Source organism: Argiope bruennichi, chromosome 6, assembly GCF_947563725.1.
Source record: "Argiope bruennichi chromosome 6, qqArgBrue1.1, whole genome shotgun sequence".
NCBI classification, from domain to species: Eukaryota; Metazoa; Arthropoda; class Arachnida; order Araneae; family Araneidae; genus Argiope; species Argiope bruennichi.
In genome coordinates, this window is record NC_079156.1 from 51001389 (window position 1) to 51024682 (window position 23294).

At 28.4% G+C, this 23294-nt stretch overlaps 1 protein-coding gene across 1 annotated transcript in view; it reads right to left on the bottom strand.

Moving 5' to 3' along the window:
• The window catches only part of LOC129972551 (UPF0489 protein C5orf22 homolog), a 714744-nt gene that overhangs the window by 256070 nt on the left and 435380 nt on the right, over positions 1-23294 (bottom strand). Inside the window, exons 4-5 of the mRNA XM_056086730.1 lie at positions 9899-10047; positions 5974-6182 (exon numbers count right to left, since the gene is read on the bottom strand). Coding sequence (XP_055942705.1) covers positions 5974-6182; positions 9899-10047 — 358 coding nt within the window. The remainder of the gene's footprint in view (positions 1-5973; positions 6183-9898; positions 10048-23294) is intronic.

Genomic DNA, 23294 nt, shown 5'->3' on the forward strand with positions numbered 1-23294 from the left:
AAGTTCGCGATAAAACGCTCCAAAATTATTGAAAAAAGATGTAAAAATTTGATGATTTTTAATTAAAGATCTACTACTAAACGTTACATACTAAATTTGTTAACTTTAGCTCCACTAGTCTGCTCTGTAGAGTATTTAGAATGATTTTTGCATCATGCATGTCACATAATGCAATTTGTTGTTGGTATAACTTATAAATGGTATCATGTTAGTCAGTCAACAATTTGACATCAATTTAATCAACACCAGTACCGATAGATAGCCAACAATTTGACGGATTTAATCCAAAATTTAACACACATTTATAGTTATAGAGATAAAAGCTTTCAATAATATTTCGAGGAAAACTAAAAATTTCGAATGATTTTTAGCTAAAAATCTAATTAAAATCTATTACTACCAAACTATTAGTTACTAAGCACCAAATTTGATTACTCGAAATCCAGCGGATTACCATGTAGAGCATTTTATATGATCCCCCCCCCCATTATTTCATATAAAACCATTGATATATTATATGCCAGTCTTATAGAGTGTCCAAGAATTCTAGCAAAGATTACGGAATTATATAAAACAAAAATTGCAAGGTATAGAAACAAAATTTCTTTAAATTACTTATACTAGAATAGACAAAGGTAATAAATCTCAGTATAAAATTCTTTGATTGCGCATAGTATGAGCAATGATACTCAATTTCACGCTATACATTTGCAAGCATTTGAGGAATTATAGACTGAATAGCAGCTGTAACATGCTGTTTTAAACCCTGTAAGAAACTGCATCTGATACATGTAGTCTTTTATAAACCCGCCTGAAAAAATCTGAAGAATTTAGTTTTGAAAATTGCATGATATGATTATTGAATGAAATTTTCTCATAAAATCATCATCAGAACATACATAGCGCCATCTATCGGATTCTGAGAAATAAAACTTCAAGAACCATATTAGTAATAAGAAGCATTAAAAAAAGTAATTAATCCAAATTATTTTTTTTACATAATTTTGTAATGTGGGTTATGTAATGTCTTTACATAATAATAACAATGTGTCCAAGAATTCTCGGACACAATTTAGTTATATATCATCTATTCCATTTTAATTATATGCTACAAATACATGAAACGATTTTTGCACAGGCAGGATACTTGAAAATCCCCCCTCTTCCTTTCGATACCAATACATAGCAGCCAAACGGAAGTCTTAAAACAATGGACCTCTCTTTCGTTCCGGACCACACTTCGAGGAGAACAGGAGAGCCTTATTTATTATGAAGGAATGCTATCGGACAATTCATTTAAGGCTGCTGTTAACTGCGAGTACTTTTCAAGCGATCTGCAGTTAATTAACTGGAAGCTATCTGTAAGGAGCGAAAACGACACCCCCTGGGCTAATTTCGAAGCAAGAGAACAACATCCATCAAGTATTCTATTTGTTTCGGCATAAAAATGAGGAACTTTTCGCATCGCCTTAAATTGCACGACGCTCTCGCTCTCTTTTCTCGTTAAATGAATTTCTTGTTCGGGTGTAAATGAATTGGAATTGTCAAAAAGGCAGGGTTTTAATTTGCTTGTTTTGGAATGGCTGGCTTGTAGGGAGATTTCGTTGGAGATTCAATGGAGTTGTGTACGGATAAAACTTTAATATGTGCTTAGTTTTCGATGGTTGACGAATTTTATATGTGGGGGTGAGGCTGGATTTTAATTTGATTACAGGAAAATTTCTCCAGCGATTTCACTGTAAGTTAAATGCAATTATGCGAATGGTTGATTGTAGAAAACTTCAGTATTGGATGGTTAAGAATTTTTATGCATTGATATTCTCGTAAAATCGTCAGAGAGAAAGGATTTTAATTTGCTTGTTTTGGAAGAACTGGCTTGTAAGAATATTTCTTTGGGTATTAAATGGAGTTCTGCACGAATATAAACTTTTAATCAGTTTAGAAACTGACTTTAGTTTTCTCGATGACCGAGAAATTTTATATTGTGGCTGGATTTTGATTTGTTTGTTTTAGGAAAACTGGCTTGTAAGAAGATTTTTCCAGCTATTTCATTAGATATTCATTGGAGTTGCGTATGAAGGCAAAATTTAATATGTGCAAAAAAGAGATTTAGTTTTCAAGGTTTGAATAATTTTGTATATTGGAAAAGGCCTGGATTCTAATTTGTTTCTTTTAGGGAAACTGGCTTGTAAGAAGATTTTTCGAGCTATTTCATTAGAGATTCATTGTAGTTGCGTATGGATGCAAAATTTAATATGTGCAAAAAAGAAATTTAGTTTTCAAGGTTTGAACAATTTTGTATATTGGAAAAGGCCTGGATTCTAATTTGTTTCTTTTAGGGAAACTGGCTTGTAAGAAGATTTTTCGAGCTATTTCATTAGAGATTCATTGTAGTTGCGTATGGATGCAAAATTTAATATGTGCAAAAAAGAGATTTAGTTTTCAAGGTTTGAACAATTTTGTATATTGGAGAAAGCCTGAATTCTAATTTGATTGTTTTAGGAAAACTGGCTTGTAAGAAGATTTTTCGAGCTGTTTCATTAGATATTTATTGGAGTTGCGTATGGATGCAAAATTTAATAAGTGCCAAAAGAGATTTAGTTTTCAAGGTTTGAACAATTTTGTATATTGGAGAAGGCCTTTATTCTAATTTGATTGTTTGAGCAAGGATGGCTTGTAGGAAGATTTTTTTCCAACAATTTCCTCGGCGAGTCAATGTAGTTGTGTATGAATGGAAATCCTTAATTTGTAAAAAAAATAAATTTAGATTTTCTATAATTGAGGAATTTTGTATATTTTAAGGGTTCGATTTTCATTTGATTGTTTTGGAAGGATTGATTGACTTGTGGGAAGATTTTTCCAGAAATTATCCAGAAAAAATTATAATAATTTATGCGAATAGTTGGATCTATACAGAAATTCAATTTCGGTGGTCAAAGATTTTTATATTTAAAGGTTACCCTAGATTTTGAAAACTGATACCATCAAATAATGTCAAGGATTATGGAAATCGCATCTCATTTATTTTATACTATTTCTTAGGTTATGGCATTATAAAATAATTTATATTAATTATTTTTTGCATCTAAATAGCCATTAACTTTACTTTGAAGGTTGGACAGGTATTTTTAAACCACTATTTAGACGTAGTACACGCAAATGAATCCACTTTCATGCAGTTTATATAATTATGCGGGTTTATATGTAACATTACAATAGGTGATATAAAGCTATGTCAGTTAGAGTTTATTGTAGTAGGCATTATCTCGCAGAAATCATTGGATGCAGATGAAATTGGACTAAATTACGAGATTCTCAGCTGGAGGATCACAAATTTCCCGATGTTGACTTAGCATTAATATGTTTTATTATTTTACAACAAGTTTATTTTTAAGTATTAATGCTAATTTTATAAAATGTTTCGGTTGGAGAAAAATGTTATTTTATAATACTATATGCATTTAGTCAATTCGTATTTTTCAAAGCTACTCACTATATTAATGTTGAATAATTTTGCTCACATTAATAATTAATTAAAATTTTGTACTTGGTATTTCTTAATTAATATAAATTTTCATTGGATATATAATTAATTAATTATGTATCCCGACTATGTTCCCATCAAAGGGCTTGTAAGAATATTATGAAACTAATTGATATCATCTATGAATTATTAAAAGCATTTTCTGCAATGTTATTATTTAGTAGCATTGTCTGGAAAAAGTTAAATTATATTTTTCTTATGGGACTTCCTATTTTCTTTAATAAATGGTTCCAACAACATATGTGTCATATTAATAAATAGATATTTTTTTCAGTAATCATATAAAATAAATCTGAGTCTCTAGTAATTCCCAATATAATATAAATCATCCCAACATAAAATAACTTCACTCCTTACATGACATTTTTTGTTATAAATAAAAGATAAATATAAATTTATTTCAATTTGTTGACAGTTTTCGATATAATGACTTCAGTATAACATTCCTCAAGAAATGATGTTTTGTTTTGATTGTAAATAAAGAATAAAAACATTTTATTCCAAAGAATTAAATTTAAACTTATCATTTATCACTTTATTTTGATAGGAGTGAAATTATAAATAACATAAACTCATTATAAATCACTTAACCGTAATCCACTTTTGTTAATCTAAATCTATTTATGTCTATTTTTGAAAAAGAAATGAAATTGTGCTAAACAGTTATTTATTTTTTTCTATATTATCTTTATAGCTAGAGTGTTTGTGCAGAACACATAAGAATATCATTCTAATAAAGAAATGCTATATTATGATGATTCCTATTACTGTGATTTACAGGTGAGGTGTATTACTGAATTGTATAAATCGAAATAAAAATTATGACTATGCAATTGTTGTATTTCTTTTAATTATTGACAAAAACAAAAAAAAAGTATTATGTCTGTTGTTATTAAATTACCTTCATTAAAACATCATTTAATTTTATCAAATTTTACAAAAAATATTAAAATTTATATCTAAAATGCAAATTAACTTTATTCAATTATAATCATGTCAGTTTTACTTATTTTCAGCACCTGTTTTAAATAAGCAGTGCTCACGAAATAATTAAATAAATTGAATAAGAAGTACAAGATATTCAGTTTTATATTTACAAAAGAATTTCTTTCAAACTCCTATGAATTTTTTTGAATAATTATCAAAAAATTTCAAATTTAGATACTGAATTATCTTCACATGAATACCGTAAGAAAGAATACTGTACTTTAAAGATAAAGTTGACTATTTTAATGAATTACAGCAACCAATAAAAGGATTTTGATTCAAAATCATCGTCTTTTATATGGACGTATTATTTGTAACCTCACAGGGATTCATTTCTTAGATGATAGTGTAATGCAATTTTTTATTATTTTATTAAATTTTTTAAAAAAATTTTTATATCTTAAACAATTTAGTAAGATTAAGAAAATAAAATTTATTTTTCCTTTTATCCAACAGATTTTAATTTATTCTTCACTGAGAATAGTATGAATTTAAAGAAAAAAGAAAAATAAAACGTACCAAAATCTTTAAAGAGATTAATATTAAGTTAGTTATGGAATTGAATCTTAATTTCTTTAATGTAGGGTTTTCTTTAAGCCGAAATATATTTACTACATATATCATATTTTGCAACAAAAGACACACAGAGACACAATTATTTTTATCCTTTTTTGCATTTTTATAGAATTGAAGTGCTCGGAAATTGTTTAATAAACACACACGATTCAAAATTTTAAATCCTGGAGATATGAATAAAGATATCTATATTATATATTTACGCTTTTCCCACTTCTATACATTTATGCTTCCATTCATCGAAGGAATAAAATACAATTTCAAAAAGCATTTTTTAAAGTAATCTTATATATATTGGAAAAACTTAGGATTATAGTATTTAGTGCCATAAAAAAGTTCCATTTTTTTTAATGATGCATTTCACATTTTGAACAGCAAGTACATTGAAATATACCCATCCCTTAACTTTCTTTTTATTTGCAGTTTATGAAATTAATTTATATATTTTGTTTCTAATCTGCTGTTATTGGATAAATTCTTCGTATTAATTGACAAAGGACTTGGCATAGCCAATAAAAATAGATTCCCTAGAGGAATGAAAAAAGTTGTTTCTTTGAGCCCCTCCCACCCCCGACAAATTTTGCTTCGAAAAGTTAAATAAAAATATGAAAGTTTTAGTGTCATTATGTTCCCGCCCCCCTCCAAAGCGGGCTTGTTTCTGACTCTCTGTTCATCCAATAGTCACGCGTTATTTCAATGAACAGCATGGAATTTGGAATAAACGCAAAAACTTAAGCATTGAACCAATAAGTTTGTTTTGATGATAATAAAAGATATCCTTTTACTTAAAAAACATCATTATCAGTAAAATCAAAGATTGCAATTTATAAATAAAAAAATAAACAATATTCGTATAAATAACTTACCTCATCAGTGAGATCTGAAGGATGCTCGTAGTGGTACAGTTTACGTAGTATATCAAACTGCTTTTCATTAAAAATAGAATAGAAAGGGTTTCTAGTGGAAAAGAAGTCAAGATCAATGTCCAGAACATATGGACAAGTGTCCATTTTCTTTTTCACTTCTTCAGAAAGAGTACAGGTCGTCTTTGGTGACGATTCCTCACCATGTTCTTCTGAAAATAAAGTGAAATTGGTTGAAGCAAATTCTAATATACCAATATGAATTTTGAAGAGTATTTTGCTTAAATACCATTTCGTGCATATCCATCTGCTAATTTTAGAATTCCACTCTATAATGCAATCTACGTTAATAATCTGAATTTTGATGGATACTTTATTTGGCTATGAAGTTAAATACCATCGTGTGCAATATCATTTGATAATTTCGGATAACCACTCTAATAATAGAATCCATGATTGAATGATGTCCCGGTTGGATCCATCTTTCAATCAGTTTTAAAAATTAGTCTTTTACCCACATGAAATCCTGTTTAAGAAATCTATAGCAATTTTCATTTTTTTCTACATACACCGTTTTTAAATTTTAGTATTACGTTTTTACTAAATAATAGCAAATTATAAATTTCAATTTATTTTGACTCGTAATAAGAATTAGTATTCGTAACAAACATATAGATATGAATCAGTTTTGATGTTAATATACTTCATATTAATATTAATGAACACAAAATAAAAAAAAAATCTAAGACATTTAGAATTTGAATATATTATGAAATTTGTCTAGTATTAGAACAACCAAGAAAAATTTCATTTTTACATTACTACATACTAAATTCATATAATCCAAAAAATAGTTTATGCACAAACAAAATTTTTGAAAATTAATAAAATTAGCATTAAACACTCTTTTATTAAACAGAAAATTTAACAGAAGATATTATTTTTATAAGGACAATACACGTTTTTTGTCACTTTTGCAATTATTTAAGAATATTTATTTTAAATAAATTAAGCTACAGTTGAAAGAATTAATTATAAAAAATCATTGATTAAATCTGCGAATTTTTTCAATCACAATGAAATTCCTTTATCACTTGATATAAGAAAGACCAGAAATATTTACACAAAAAGAATAATTTCAGAAGTCAAGTAATATCTTTTTAAGCATTTTCCAAAAATAAATAAATAAATATGATGCATCAATGCAATAATATGCATACGCATTAAGAAAAGTTATCAAAGTCCTGGGAGTCAGATATCTAGGTTTTACTTCTAGAAATTCTTTAATAAATTGACAAAAAGGCCAAAAGAAAATTTCATTTAATAACAATAAAAAATGATTTATCACTGTTCATTATCAGAAAAAGAACAGTCAGTAAACAGAAAGTTTATAATAATATGAAAACGTTTAAACAACAGATTACTATTAAATTAACTTCAGTAGATGAAAACACTTTATAATTTTGATTATTTGGACAGGAATAGAAATCATTTATAAGGAATCAATCTATAAATGCTCTTCTTATTTTTCAAATACATTTTTTTTTCCAAATCGAATTATAAATTTATAAGAAAGACAAAAATTTTACTATGCATGGCACAAATTTTTATATTCGAATACTAATGGCATGGTTAATATAGGACGAATCAAATTTCAAATTTTAAAAAAATTTCATTTAGCCAAAATTAATCATTATATTTTTTTCTCTTTTCTTTATAAAAGATCTTCATTTGTAAAATAAGGCAAATATATAGATAAATCTGAAACACTATTAAATAAATAAAAAACCCTTACCGTAAACCTAAAAATTACACATCTAAAAGTCAGAGAAATAATTTTTAATTGATTAGGAACAATCTTTTTTATTTTGCTGCATTTTTAACAGCTAATCAATACAGTCTGGTAAATTTAAATTTTGTAAATCACTTTCAAATAAACATTAAAAAAACATCAATTGCTTATTCATAAATTAAGAAAAAAAAATTACACAAACAGTGATTTGTAAAAGAATTCTTTTTATCAATTTCGAATTACGTTTCTATTTTTTATACAGCGTGGTTAACAGTTAATTAGTATCGTCTGATAAATTTTAAAATTCTTGCCGTAAACAGTGATTAAAGACAAATAGATATTATCTTTTAACTTTTATCGTTCATGTTTGCTATAGTTTGTTTTCTGGCAACTAAACAAAAAGAAAAAAAAATCATGATGAGATTTTTAATTAAAGATAACTGTATAATTGTTAGCTATATGGTTTCAAAACTGATATAAATTAATAAATAATCAATGTAAGTAAAATTAACTAAAAATTAATGAAATGATATTAAAGCTGTTAACGATTAATTAATATCGTCTAAATTTTTTTTCTCTTTTTATAAATGTTGGCTAATAGTAAACGGACATTTTAAAATTTTTGTCTCACATTTTTATCATAATTCTGTTACGTGGTACAAAATACAAAGTAAAAATTACATTGATGAGATATTGAATTAAAGATAAATATATTACTAATAATTATATTATTTCAAAAACTGGCACAGATTAATTAATTACATAGAAGATAATAAAATAATTCAACAACCGAAAAATAGCTATCATATCGAAATTAATTTCAATCAAGATATTTGTATAGAAAAAAATACAAATTATGTAAGTTATAAACTAAACTTTAAAATTTTATTCCATTATTTTTCAATACATTTGGTGGAAATTCGTAAAATATTCTTTAATGGCTTAGAATTTTTTTTTTTTAATTAGAAGTGCGACTTACAGTTGATCAAAATCGACTAATTTTTCTTTATAAGCTTATTTTTAAAAATTATTTTACAAAAAAATTGCTTAACTCTTTAATAAAGGATAGATTGGTTTGAACAATCAGATGTTTATCATCATTTAATGGCTAGGAAAGCAGTCTTGTTAAAAAGTTAATGGAAAACACATGATGCACATCAAATGCGCCGTGTCATTGTCCATCATGTAGGTTGAAAAAAAAAAGCTATCACATATGATATACAATTTTATGCTAAATGTCATGCAAAATTACGTTTATAATCTCACATGAATTTACTCAAGTAAAAAGGCATCCAATACAAAAATTGTACGATTATTTTAACTTATTACATTCAATGTTAAATTTGCTAACATCCCAACATTCTATCCTTAAAATATCTTTATTTTAAGCATAATCTAAGTATTTCTATCGAATTCAATATTAAAAATATATAATATAAGCTTAATAGAAAAGTTGCCTTCTTTTTTTTTTTTTTTTTTTGTTAATTCTTGAATCGTAAGTTGCTGGTTATATGAAAAATTAATATAAAGAAATAATAATAGGTGCTGTAAAAGATAATCTGTATTCAAAAAAAATTATTCGAGTTTTTCTTGATTTATTTTATTGAAAAATATATGTAAATACGTAACCTCTGCCATAGATTCTGCCATCGATTTATGACAGAGGATAATTCATACCGCATCTATTTAATGTTGGAATCCTCTGCTTACATTGAGGAGATGCCTTTACGTCATAGTAGAAAATTTACAGCAGAATGCTAAATGACATTGCCAGTCACATTTGTCATATGACTGCGACATTGGATTGATTCCATTGAAGAGACAGACATTCAAGTACAAAAATTGTCAGATTGTACCCACGTGTTATACCACTTTATATATAATATGCTATTTTAGAAATTCATTGTTAAATTATTGACTTTTGTTATTAAAATCATCAAAAGGATTTCTATCAATTCCAAAGTTGTACAGTATAAATGCTTCACAAGAAAAACTGCTTATATACTATCAGCTCTTGAATCATAAAAACAATTAGACTAACTGAAAAAGTGATGTAAAAGCATGGCCCTGGAAAAGAAGAAAATTCATCAGCCCATAAGGAGCAGTAGAGAAAAACCGAACACAAAATTTCCATACCTGCGCAAGGGGTGACCTGGGAGCCCTTTTCCACCTCCGGAGGCGACCCCAAGGTGCACACCTGAAGTACGACATCGCGGGCCTCTTTGAGGTCTGCTTCGGGACACCAGGAGAGCTCGCTCACGAAGTACGACTGCGTGCAGCTCACCCTAAAAAGAACAGAGAAAGAGAATTAAAAGTTTTTAAATGCTTCATTTTTCTTGCCTTACAATTTATAATTCCCTGGAAGTTTAAAGAAAACACTAGCATGCATAAAAGCATTAAAAAACAGTCTTATAAGTAAAACAAAAGACATCCACTTTTTTTTTTTTACTAACCAGATATATAATATTTTTTTGCACTATTCTTTCACTTAATTAAGAAAGACTTCCATAAAGCATGACTCGTCTTGACAATTTTTTTTCTCTTTTTTATGTTTTAATTATTTTACTTAGAACACGAACAAGTAGAAAGTATAATAATGTTTATGTTCTTTATTCCACTTAAAAATAAAAACTTTATCACGATTTTTGCGAATATGCCTTTCAAGGAAACACTAATAAGTGTATCTTCATTTGTTTGATTTCTTAATTTGCCATTTTTTATGTATTACCATGTTAAGGTTTATGTGTCTCATTTTCCCTTTAACCGTTATATAAAACTGGTTCTGTGTTAAAATTGGCGATTAAACAGAAAATACCTAGAAGCACAACTTGAGGAGAACGTTACTTTCTTCTTCTTTTTACTCTTTTTCTTCGAAGAATTATACTTTAAAACATATTTCAAAGCTGGGGAAAAATTCTTTAGAGGACATACTCACCATATAATAAAATGCCTTTTTTTATAAATTGCATTTTGTGGCACATTTTTATTGGTGTATTTCATTTTTATCTCATTTACATGAGCAAACGTGCAGCCATTTCCAATGACACTTTAGAGTATATCAAAAATTATAAATGAAGGGGAAAAAAAGAAAAAGAAAAAAAGAATCAGTCGGGGATTTCTTAAAGTTCCATATTCTTCTTCAGACATAAGAATACTACAAGTTATTAAAAATTATTTGAGTTATTAAAAAAATACAAATTTTCAAAACTACTATAAATTGCTTAATTAAATAGAAATTACTAAAAATAATTATAAATTGTAATTACTAAAATTATAAATTAAAATACAAGTTACTAAAAAGGATTAAAAATTATTTAATTAAATACAAATTACTAAATGAGATAAAGACATAAAAAAATTACTACAAATTACTAAATAGGACATAAGTTACCAAATATCACTAATCCTTACCAATAGGATACAAATTACTAAATAAGATACAGATTACCAAAAATGACTATTAATTACAAAATATAAATTAACAAAAAAATTTACAAATTACAATAAATTCCTAATTAAGATAGATATTACTAGAAAAATTATAGTTATTCTTCTTTTAAGATTATAAAACCTTCAAAAGCTCTATTCATTATTTGTACAAAATAATAATAATAATAATAATAATACTATATATTAAGTTTGAAAGTTACAATTAAAATGAAATTTATTACATACTTGTCAGTGTTTAGTATTTTATATACAAACAAGTAACATATACATATATATATATATATATAATTGTCAATTCCTACTTTCGCAAGAATTGAACTCGCATTCTTCACCTTCACGTGAAAAATAATGAAATCCTTGCATTTGACCGATTGAACTACTGCCTGTTGATTTCAATTTTCATTACAAACTGCTAAAACTCTATTTAAAGTATTAAAAATTAATTAAATTTAATAATTAATGAATTAATATTTGAAAAATCTGTGTTAACATCAAGTGTCATCTATTACACGTTTAAAAAAATGTATTTGAACTTGAGTCTATAAATAAAAAGACTTTTATTAAAGATTGAAAATTTGAACAAGATATATAAGTATATACAGGGAGAGCGTGAACTAATAATAGGAATTGAAAAAAAGACATTATACTGCAACTGACATAATGCAATAAAATCTAACGTGGGAGAGAAAATAAATAAATGTAATTTAAATAATGTGAAGAACATAAGAAAAAAATATATGTCCAAGCTAAAAGGTTAATAAATGAATTTAGTTTCATTATCCAATATGCTTTATCACTTAAATCACATACTGAATTGCAAGCTTTTATATCTTTACATTATATTTTTGAATAATTACATACATATAAATAAAATGGACATACATATGAATAAAATGGATCGATGGATAACCAACCTGTTGGCGAATTTGGCTCCAAATTTGAAGCAGATCATTTACAGCTATAATAAACAAAACCGTAAGTCATTTCTCACTTATTTGGGTTTTTTTTTAAAGCTATTGTGTTCATATGTACATGGACGTACAGACTAACTCTCCAAGAGATTTGGAACCTGTAGAATGGCAATAAATTACACTCATTCAAATTTCCATAACTTTGTTGCTTGCTCTAAAATGCGGTGGCTTGGATGCGAAGTTGATTGATTTCACATAGGTCATACACATTATATGTAGTTGCTTTTTTAGAATGAGTTCCCACCTACTGTAATTGCAGTGTGGTCAACGCTATTATCTATATTTTAATTAAATACCCTAGTTTTAATAGTTTTCGTTCAAAATTCTTCTTTTTATCCATAAGGACTTCGTTGGATGAAAAACAATATTCTAATTTTTTTTTTTTTTTTTGGTTTTCTCAAGACTATTGACACTTTCATTGCATTTGAAGTTTTAATATTTTACCTTTTATCACAGCTTGTTTTAAGTAAAATTTATTATTTTTTTCTACCATTGAAGCTTTTATTATTTTTGCTCTATGTAGCTTTTTTTCTGAATTAGTTGCATTTTTTTGATCATTCAGTCAAACTTATATTTGGAGCAGCAATTCAAATTGGACCTAGTGATGAAATTCCCACTCCTCAACTACTATTTACTCAAAAAATATTCCTTCCAAAATTTTATTTAAAACTGTAAATGAACTTGTTTTTCTCAGTAGGAAAAAAAAATTAGCAACCCAATAAATATAATTCATTAAAAAATTCAATAAGGACTCAAATATACCACTTAAAAAAATTCGTAATAATAATGCTATGAATAAAGCTATGAGTGCATTTCTAAAATTTATGTTTTATAATAAGTATAGATTCATTCCTATAAATAATGCGCTTCTTATAACTCTAAACTTTCGGTACTATTATAATAAGCACTCAATTACTCACATTTGTTAATCCCTAAATGTTGCTATAAAATACATACATAAAAAAGGAACTATTAAGAAACTTGTAAGGACTGAAGTCTACAGTTTATTAAGTCATTTTATTTTATCAAATATATTTTTATTATCTCGTAAACGTAGTATCGTCTCACCCGTCTGTTTGTGAAAGAAGACAAGTAAGAAACGCTTTGAGCTAGACTGATGAAATTTGGTATATGGTCCTTAAGCAAATTTTTAGATTTCTTTCCGATTTTAAGCAAAATCTGTTCAGTGGAAGTCTCTGTGTTCGGCTGTTCGAATATAAGTTAACAGGATGACTACAAAACGAAGTGAGCTAGATAGATAAAATTCAGTATATAGATTTAATTTCAATTGCAAAGGCACCTATCAAATTTTAAACCAAATCCATCACGAAGTTGACCATCTGGCGGTCTGCACATTCAAAAACATGTAAATGCGTAACTCAAAAACGCAATGGCTTAAATGTATCGAATTCGGTATGGTATTTTATAACTACAAATGTAATTTTGTGTCAAAGTTTTATTTCAATGCGTTGGGAAAAACGCGTCTAAAACACAAACTTTCGAATACTATTACGTTGGATTAATTGCCAAAAAAATCGCCAAGGATCACACGATAGATTATATAAAATTACTAAATTCTCGCCAAAAGTTAACATTTCGTAACTACTGTGCGCCAATGCCATGCAAACCATGCTCTGGGATAACAGATTTATTAAAGAGTATGCTCCCGCTGGTTGAATTTTCCTGCTCACGGGCAGACAGATATAATTGCCCATTTTTTTTTTTTTTTTTTCGTCCTCAAGGAATTCTGAAAGGTGAAGACTCATCAAAATCTTAAGATCGTATTTTTTTAAAGGATTATAGCACTTTCTCTTTGTAAACTTCGCATAAGAGAAAGCAATAAGTGGTCCAGCATTTTCCAAGACCTTTTATTTATAAATTTTATTTTATTGCAAAATTTACATTAAAAAGAATTTAAACATTATGCTTCCATATTTTTATCAATTTCAACAAGTGTATAATCGAACGCTTCTTGAATTATAGCAGAAACAAGCGCAGGCGAGAACAAAAGAAAAAAAAACAATTTCGAAACGTTTAAAAACATATCCATCACAGTGTCAAGCATGAACCTTGAGATGCCTTTGGGGCGTCGTTTATTCCGAAATCCGGAAACTGGCACTCGAAAAGTTTTGCCCACCTTGGTGCGAAACAAACACTGAAATTTAAATAATTTTGAATAAATAATTCTCAAGACAGGATATCAGCAGATAAGAATATAATGTTACTTTGTCTCTCATACTGAGATAATATTTTCATTTCCATTGTAAATTTTTTGGACATCTTGAATACAAATTGGAGGAATAAATTCTAGAAATGAATTTTAATTTACAGATAGAGCTAGTCTTGTAAGTCTTTCAATAGGGTGAAGTTCCGAATTAAAAACCAAGGGAAGTTTTCTTTTAAGAGATCGACTTTGCACGCAGATGGACAAACAGGCAAACAATCCTTTGAGATATATAATATTCCACATATATATACATTATTTTGATGTAAAAATGAAACGAACATTTATTCCTATAATTGTTTATTATATAGAGAATCATGCCGCTCACGCGCATCTGAATACATACATTTTACATCATACATTTTTATACATTTCACACGGAGCTATAATTTTAATAATAAGATCATATGCCATATTTAATTTATCCTAGCCGTTACGTTTTATACCCATGTGAAAGTACAGACCAACACACATTCTTTTACAGATTTATATCGATATTTTATATAGATCTATAATATAAATAAAAATATGTGCACTAAATTTTTTCCATCTAGCTCTTCACGATTTATAGCTGTCGTGTTCACTAGTATTCGGACAATAAGACAGAGAGACTTCTTAAAATGAATTTCGCTCAAAATTTGATAGAAATCTCCAAATTTTGTGTAAGCTCAGGATACCAGATTTCATCCGTCTAGCTCAAAGCGATTTTCAGTTATTTTCGTCAGACACACAGACAGACGGACGGACATTTACTAAAAATGCGTTTTTCGAATTTTGAAATCAGTGTTTTTGAATTATCGTGCTCCTAATCATTCAGACATAATTTCAAAAATGTTTTTTCATACTCAAATTGGTCTGAAATATGGAGATCCGACAAAATATCGTATTTGAATGTTTTGACGATAACAACACTGAAATAATAAGGAGAATCCTCTAAGAAACTATAAATATAAAAAAAATCTCAGAATTTTGGAGGAAAAAAAAAGAGAATGAAATAAAAAAAAATTGAAAGGGGTTTGTTATTATTATTACATATCCCCAAAAAATTTTGAACTGTTAATTCAGCTCTTTAATCAATTGAGGTATTGAAAAATACAGTGAACTGACTCATAGATTTTTTTGGGCTTATACTGCAAATAAAAAAAATACCTCCACAAAAAAAAACATTGTTTCAAAAGAATTTTAGCTACATTATTACAAACAGACACTACCTTATCTCTGAAAATAATTAATCAATTTTATTTAGTCTTTTGAGAGTCTTGTTTCAAAAACACATCCAGACGTAACTGATAAAACTCAATCAGATAAAACAAATCTTCAAATGAATATAATCTTAAGTAGCTATTAGATATTAAGATTAGGTGATATTTTTAAGTCACAAGAAACATTTATTAAAACTTAACAAACATGTGGCAAGTATAAAATACACACTCAGAGGCTTTACACAAATATTGAAGTAGACACAAAATGTGAACGATATATAGCAGTTTTATTCTAAAAAAGTTCAGCTTAACATGTCACACTTAAAGCGAAATTGACTCATATTAGATTCGACATTATAAAAATGTTAATATAATAAAATTATTCTTTGACAAAACTTTGGAAAATAATATTTTTGAATAAGTCATCAAGCGGACTTCTACGTCAAAACATTTAAGTAAACCGAGTAAAGCATACGTGATTCAAAACACGAGCGAGTCGGTTCTTGTTGTTTATTCGAAATTGCAACCTGTTTGTGGCACAGTAAAGAGCAAAGTAATATGGTTTGAAATGGTTCATACCACACATACTATAATTTTATATGCATTTTTTAAAGAACATGAACAGTCAAGGAAAAGGAAAAGCTTTGTTTTTTTAGAAATTAATGGATGATGAATTCCAGGATTCCATAGATGAATACAAGTTCGAATTCAGCAATTCCTCATCAAAGAGCTTAGCAAATAGTGATAAGTCATTATTAAATCAGAATCATGATCATAATCATGCTTTATATGCCAAGCTTTGTCAGTTATTATGCATTTACATAGATTGTATAAATCCCCGCGAGATATAGATAAAATAAAGCAAAGGATTTTACATAAAGTAAGCATGATCCAAACAGTCCGAACTGTGACACATTTGCTTTATAGTAAAAATGCAGGCAAGCTGACATCGGTTTGGTTAAAAAAGTTACCACATTTTACTCAAATACTTAATTTTTAGATAAATGTATCTTTAAAAAAACTTTTATCATTTTTTTTAGAATATAAACACTATATATGGCATTTTTGACGCTTATTTCAAGAAAGATGAATTCGCTGCCCAAGAAGAATACTTTCGTAACTCTAATGGCGTAGCCAAGGTAAGTAGCGCCTGGGTCATCTAGCTCTCAGTTATTAACAGTGATTTAGCAAAGGTAAGTGGAGTTTGGGTCATAGTAATATTTTGTTACCCTTCTATTATATTTGACATCAAAAAATGGCATGAACGCGTAGCGGCGTAGCACATGTAAGTGGCGCCTAGGGCATATGGTTTTTGTTCACCTCTAACTTGGTTCAAAAGCCCAGAAAATGTCCACGATATGGGTTTTTTTCGCACGTTTATCAAAATTGGTCTTCAGGAGTGACATAAAAGCACTAAGATTTTGTCTCTACAGAGCCGCCACCCCTTTTTAAAGACTCGAACCTTTTTAAAAATCTATAACGAAAATTTACAAAATCTCTTATCAGAAACTACTCTTTTGACTTTACATCGCTATAATACAGTTCAATACATTACATTTTAGTTCAGTACATAAGAAATAATAAAATTTTTAATAAAAATCTGGTTGCTTAGTAATATATAATTATTTTTAAATTTTTTACTTTGTTTTCTTCGATTTTCCCCATTGGCTTAAAATTAGTAAGAAATCGTTTGCAAATCCGTAATAACTACCAAAACTATTATTAGCTAAACTGAGTTTACACCACATATTAAAATTTAAAAATTGACCTTTTTATCGAATAATACTTTTTAGCGAATAACCAATTCGCAAAAAACTCTCACTGAATTTTGGAAATAATAATTTTTTGATAGTTTTTCTCAATAGAAATTCAAACTATTTTCGTTATTTCACCAAATATTTCATTTCAGTCTGTAGTTGAAAACTAAGGAAATAAAATATAGTTTTTTATTTTTAATGTTTACATGAGGAATTAGAAAGTGAAATTTCATTATCATAAAAAAAACCCCGCCATTTAAGTATATTATCCAGAAGTATATTAATTTTTTAATGTCATTATGATTTTGTTGGAATCGCACCAATTAGGAAGGTTCATGTAGCACGCAATATAGAACAAGTGTAAGGCAATTAAAACGACGCAAAATTAATGATTGTCTCAATTTTATGTTTAAAAATATTCTTTTGTTGGAATTATGATATCAAGTTATGCATGAGATATTTAATTAACACTAAACACAACCAAAATTATTAGAATATTAGCTGATTGTCAAAATCGTCTCATTATTAAATAAAATATTATTAAAATTTCATTTCAATCTGAAAGAATTTATATATTGTTTTTCAAGGAAAAAAATTTTAAAAAATTTGAGCTTTATGTTACGATATCTTAATGTTTATAAAAAAATCAAATAATTTATTAAAATTAATTAAATAAAGTCTAAAATTTAACTAAAAAAACATTTAGTTCAATATACGTTTGAATGAATGGACAGTTTTGCCAAACACCCAGTGATGAAAATTACAAGTTTGTTAAAACAAACAATTTGAAAAAAAAAAAAAAAAAAAAAAACCTTGAGACAAAAAAAGTAAACACCTAAAAATTTTACTTTTTCGTTACACGGGAAAATTTCAGAAAGAAAATTGGCAGTGAACGTATAACTGGTAAATAATATTTATTTATATAAAAATAATAATAAAAAAAAATAAGAAAAGAAAGATGGAAAGACAGGAAGAAAAGATTTTAATAATCGATTCTTTGGCGAATAAAAGAAAAAAAATGTATTGGAATTGGAAAAACAGAACGAAAAAAAGTAAAAAGCAACGAAAAAATTAAAAAATTCAGAAACAGAAGAAATCGTTCAAGTTACATTTCATTGCCTCGCTTCCCCCCCCCTACCTTTCACCTTTGTTTCATTTTCTAGATGGAGAGGAAAAAAAGAAACGTTTACGATTTTTTTCTCTCTTTTTAATGTTGGTTCCCTTAGATAATAAGCAACTACAACGGATAACATTTTTCCGTACTTGCTTTTATGTGGTAAATTTCCGATAACAAAGAAAAAAGAAGAAAAAAAAAAATCACCAAAAGAAATAGAAATCTATGATGCTAGGTGCTAAATTGTGGTCAATGCTTAGAGTCCCCCCCCCCTCTTTCCATTCATTTCTTAATAATATTTTCTCTCTCTCTCTCTCTTTCTTTCTAGGTTTTCTTTGATATCTGTTATTTCACTTTTTTTAAATAAAAAAAATCAATATCTTGTTGTTTTCCCTCACACTGGCTGGAAAAAGTCATTCGCTTCGCTGTAAAATACTGGAAAAATCAATATTAGATATATTCTTCGTTTCTCGGAGTGTTTTCTTAATTTGATAATTACGCCTTAAAATGCCAACCTGAAGATTTCGAAAAATTATTTTATCTCTTGAAAAAAAAAAAAAAATTAAAACTGGGATGGAGACTAATCAATATAGGGGTTACTTTGCTATCATTAATGAGGGGATATATTTTGCTTAGGTAATCTAGCTGCTAGGAATTTAATCGCAAGGGGAAAAAATAAGTTTTCGTTGAAATAATATAGAATGAAAAATATTTTTAAATCTAGAAAATGTCTCTCATCTTTTTCTCCACTTAAGTAGGAGCTTTCAGTTGATTTCACTCCTATATGCGTGACATTAGTTTTTCTCCTCTATGTTGCAATAACCTAAAGGTGAAAGCTAAACACCATTTTTTTTAGGTAGATTCCTATAGGAAGACTACCTATTGCAACGGTTCTCATGACAAGATTTCGGGAAAATGTCTTCAGTTATACACCGATCATGGTCACCATCCTTTCAATAGTTTATATATATATGTAACATATTTTGATTGAAGGAGAATGCAGGTTCGAAACAGTGAAGAGACTTGGTAATTTTAATTATGTTTTATTCTACTTCGAGTGGAAGGCATGATTATATACAAGAAAATGCAGCGTGGCACAAAGCAGAAGTAAGAAGTGCGAAAAAAGGGACGAACAGATGATGACTTGTCTTATATAACATAGGATTTCCGGCCACGCGCCGCTGGAGTGACCTTAGACAAGGACAAAAGTATCACTTTCATTTGATACGTAGTACTGATGGCGCATTATTTTTACAAAGGGATTAATTAAACCGAAAGTGAAATTGGATCACGAAATAAGAGAATATTTTAGAATGAAGTTACTATGGGCTAAATTAAGATAAAATCTTGGAAATTAATTACATTGAAATTAGAGTTAAAATATCATTAATCATTAATTCTCACCATTTCTATCAAGGGGATAGAAATGGTGAGAATTGGAATTTTCACTTCGCTATACCTTTCTTAATATTGAAGATGGAAAAATAGATCCAACTAGACAAATTAGCACCTCATTAAAATGAACAACTTTTGTATTTAAAACTTTTCGATCACTGAAGTATCTTAGAAGTTAGGGGCTGAAAAGAGATTTTCAAGCCCTAATATTGATTATTTCTAACATCAATAATTTATGTTTTCCAGATAGTAACATAGATGAAAAGGAATCTATCTACCTTTGCTTTCCAGCTTGCCAAGGTAAATTATTTTATTTACTTATTTATTAATTGAAGTAGTGTGCACAACATATGAGCAATAATACAACATAAAATGTTTGTTGAGAGACGCAAGCATGCGCAGTGTGTTATTGCGCAACATTGAGTTGCAAGTTTAAATGATATACGCAATTAAATTCTGGTGACCTTATTGAGTTGTACTAAAATTATACAGCATCATTGGCAGAACTCTCAAAGTAGTGCCTCCCCCCCCCCTTTTATTCATTCCGTGCACTAATTTTGTTAGTTTTTCATCCCCTTAATGATCCCTTCGAAAACTATCCTCCTGCATTTTCTTCCACATAGATTTAGAAAACTTTATAATTATGCAAACAGATTTGATAAAACTAATATATTACTGAAAAATGGTACTTGAATGAATTATATTTATGAAAAATACTCTACACAATAAATTAAATATATCAATCAGTAAATCAATGCAGTAAACATAGTACAAATTTTATATATTTTCTAAAATAATTTTTATTCTTCTGTGTGGATTCATCGGTAATTTTCAGTCGGTCGTAGAAAGGGTTAATCCTGAATTCTTTATTCCGAAACATTTTTAATGGTCATTTTTGGGCCTCTTTTCTCATTCTGAGTCCTCAGCGGAGCCCCTCTCGCCGACCCCTCAGTTCGCCCTTATTTCTATCGATACAACTTCATTCCGTGGTGGCGGGATGGTCGTCTGTACATAAGAAGTACGTTCTTATGATCATGACATCATATGATGATAGACTTCATTGAGAGAGTTCTGAATCAATGTTAATACAAGCCTTAAGATAAAGTGAATGCCTTTAACCATAGTTACAAATAAATAAAATTTTAAAAAGAAATCTTTTGGGAGGATTTGGGGTGTTAGAAAAATATAGCTAAATAAATTTGTTAATGGGATAGATGGAAATTTAATTAATTTTCTTTAATAAGTTCCTCATCATTAGATATGTGATATCTGATTATTCCGTAAATCAGTTCTTTAATAAAATTATGAAGCTTATAATCAACTGTAGAACTTTCTTTCACTTTTCTGAAGAACTATTCAACACACTGTGTTTTATGCAGTTAACATTTTGCTAACCTTAGATACAGATAATATTTTACGAATTTTTTTCGACGTACTGTAAATGCATTAAAATTCAAATTCAGAAAGCGAATACAAAGTGAATTTTCATGACTTTATATATTTAATGGCACTAATGTTATGAAGTTCGACTCTATTAAGAATTTTTATATACACAACTAGGGGTGTTGTCCGTCTCACTTTCTTTCGCCAACCCCAATATCATCCAATATCGTAGATATCCATATTGCACCTGATGTTTATTAGTCCGAGTTAACAAACTCCACTGGTCATTCGTTCAACGTTGGATGCTTCACCTTTTCATGATGACAACAGACATTTGTTGATAGGCGTACTTCCAATTCAAACTCAAAGCCCACAATGAGAACATTCTTTGCTCATATCTCCATGTCTAAATATTGGTTCAATTTTTCATGTTTTGCCGCCAACTTAGCAGCTTTATGATCTACATTACTATTAGAAAAAACAATTCAGGCTTAACACGTGACTTGTTTAGGTATTCGGACGATTGCTAGCCAAGAGGTGAACAATTTCCGTTTCTTGAAATAAATAGACAAACTGAAAAGCTATTCGTTAGTGTTGCCACAAACGCGTATCTAAAAGAAGAATTAACAAATAATATTATTTTAAACTCCTTTGTTGTTAATTAAAACTTTACTTTTTCCTTTTTTTTTGTCATTATTTCACCGTCATGTGCAATATAAATACTTACTATGGCGTAATAATAATTTTTATTAAATATTTCGAACAATACGGGCAAAACAAATATCAAAAGTCACAGATCAGGTGACTCGTTATCTACCAATCACCAAACGAATAAAACACAATGCCTACATAAAAAAAAATTATATAATAAGGAGAGTAGGCGCAAGGCTATTAAAAAAATGCAGCTTTAATCACAATTTGATACTTAAAATTACTATGTGCACATGCTCGTGAACATCAGATTATGCATAAGAGATTTAAATGAAATCAAAGCAACTAATATTGGTGATAAACAAATAATCGCCAAGTTCAGCTAGTTATTTAATATAATACAATAATTTAAATCAGCTATTCTCAAATTGTTTCAATTGCTCATTCCAAAGATAATGAAGAGTATAATTCGAAATGGGAAGACGTTCATCAACTTTCTAAATGTCCAATTAATTTAAATCTTTTAGCATAGAGATATAAGCTTTTAAAGTAGCCAAATTATATATTTTAGTATATAATTTAATCACTTTAACCTGGACAATATTTTATATGAAACTGCAAATATATAGGAAATAAAAGGGAAAGATTTAGGGAACAGTCATCTTGAGCTATCACCAATAATCTTCAAGAAAGTTAAAACGCTAGTAGAAAACTAGAGTAATCATTTTTAGTCCTAGTCCATAATGTTTAAAGGGAATTTTTTTTTGGAAAGATTCCTTTTTTTTCCTTGACCAAGAAGAAACATAAAATTCCCTTTTTCACACACCATTGCAACTTGTCGACACTCAATCAAAGTCAGTTCATCATATATACACACACCACACAACTTGTTCCCAGCTCCTCCACATTATCAGCACTTGAGCATCGCAGATAAAGTACCGTACTTTTACCAAGAGTCATAAAACAACCACTTTTCTCACAGCAGACCCCTCTTTTCAGCAAGGCAGGTTGGATAGAGTAGAAAATTTCCTCCAGCAAAAACAAAAAATAAAGAAAAAGAAAAGAAGAAGAAAGTTCCAAATTACCAATGTAAAAGGGGAAAAGACACATAAAAATAAAGGGGAAAAAAAAAGAATTCTGAAGAAAATGAAAGAAAAGAATCAGCCATTTTCTTCACAGCGTCCATGATTGCTGCTGATTGCTTTCGAGCGAAGTTGAGGGGAAAATTTCCTGACACGAGTGATTGCATCTTCGAAAGGCACCTCCTTATCTGCAGATGGTTGTACTTCGTCATCGGTCACCACACAGACCCGAAAAAGAACTTTTTGGATCCTCACCTTTATGGCAATCGTTGCCATAACGTGTCTTATTATTGGGTGAATGTG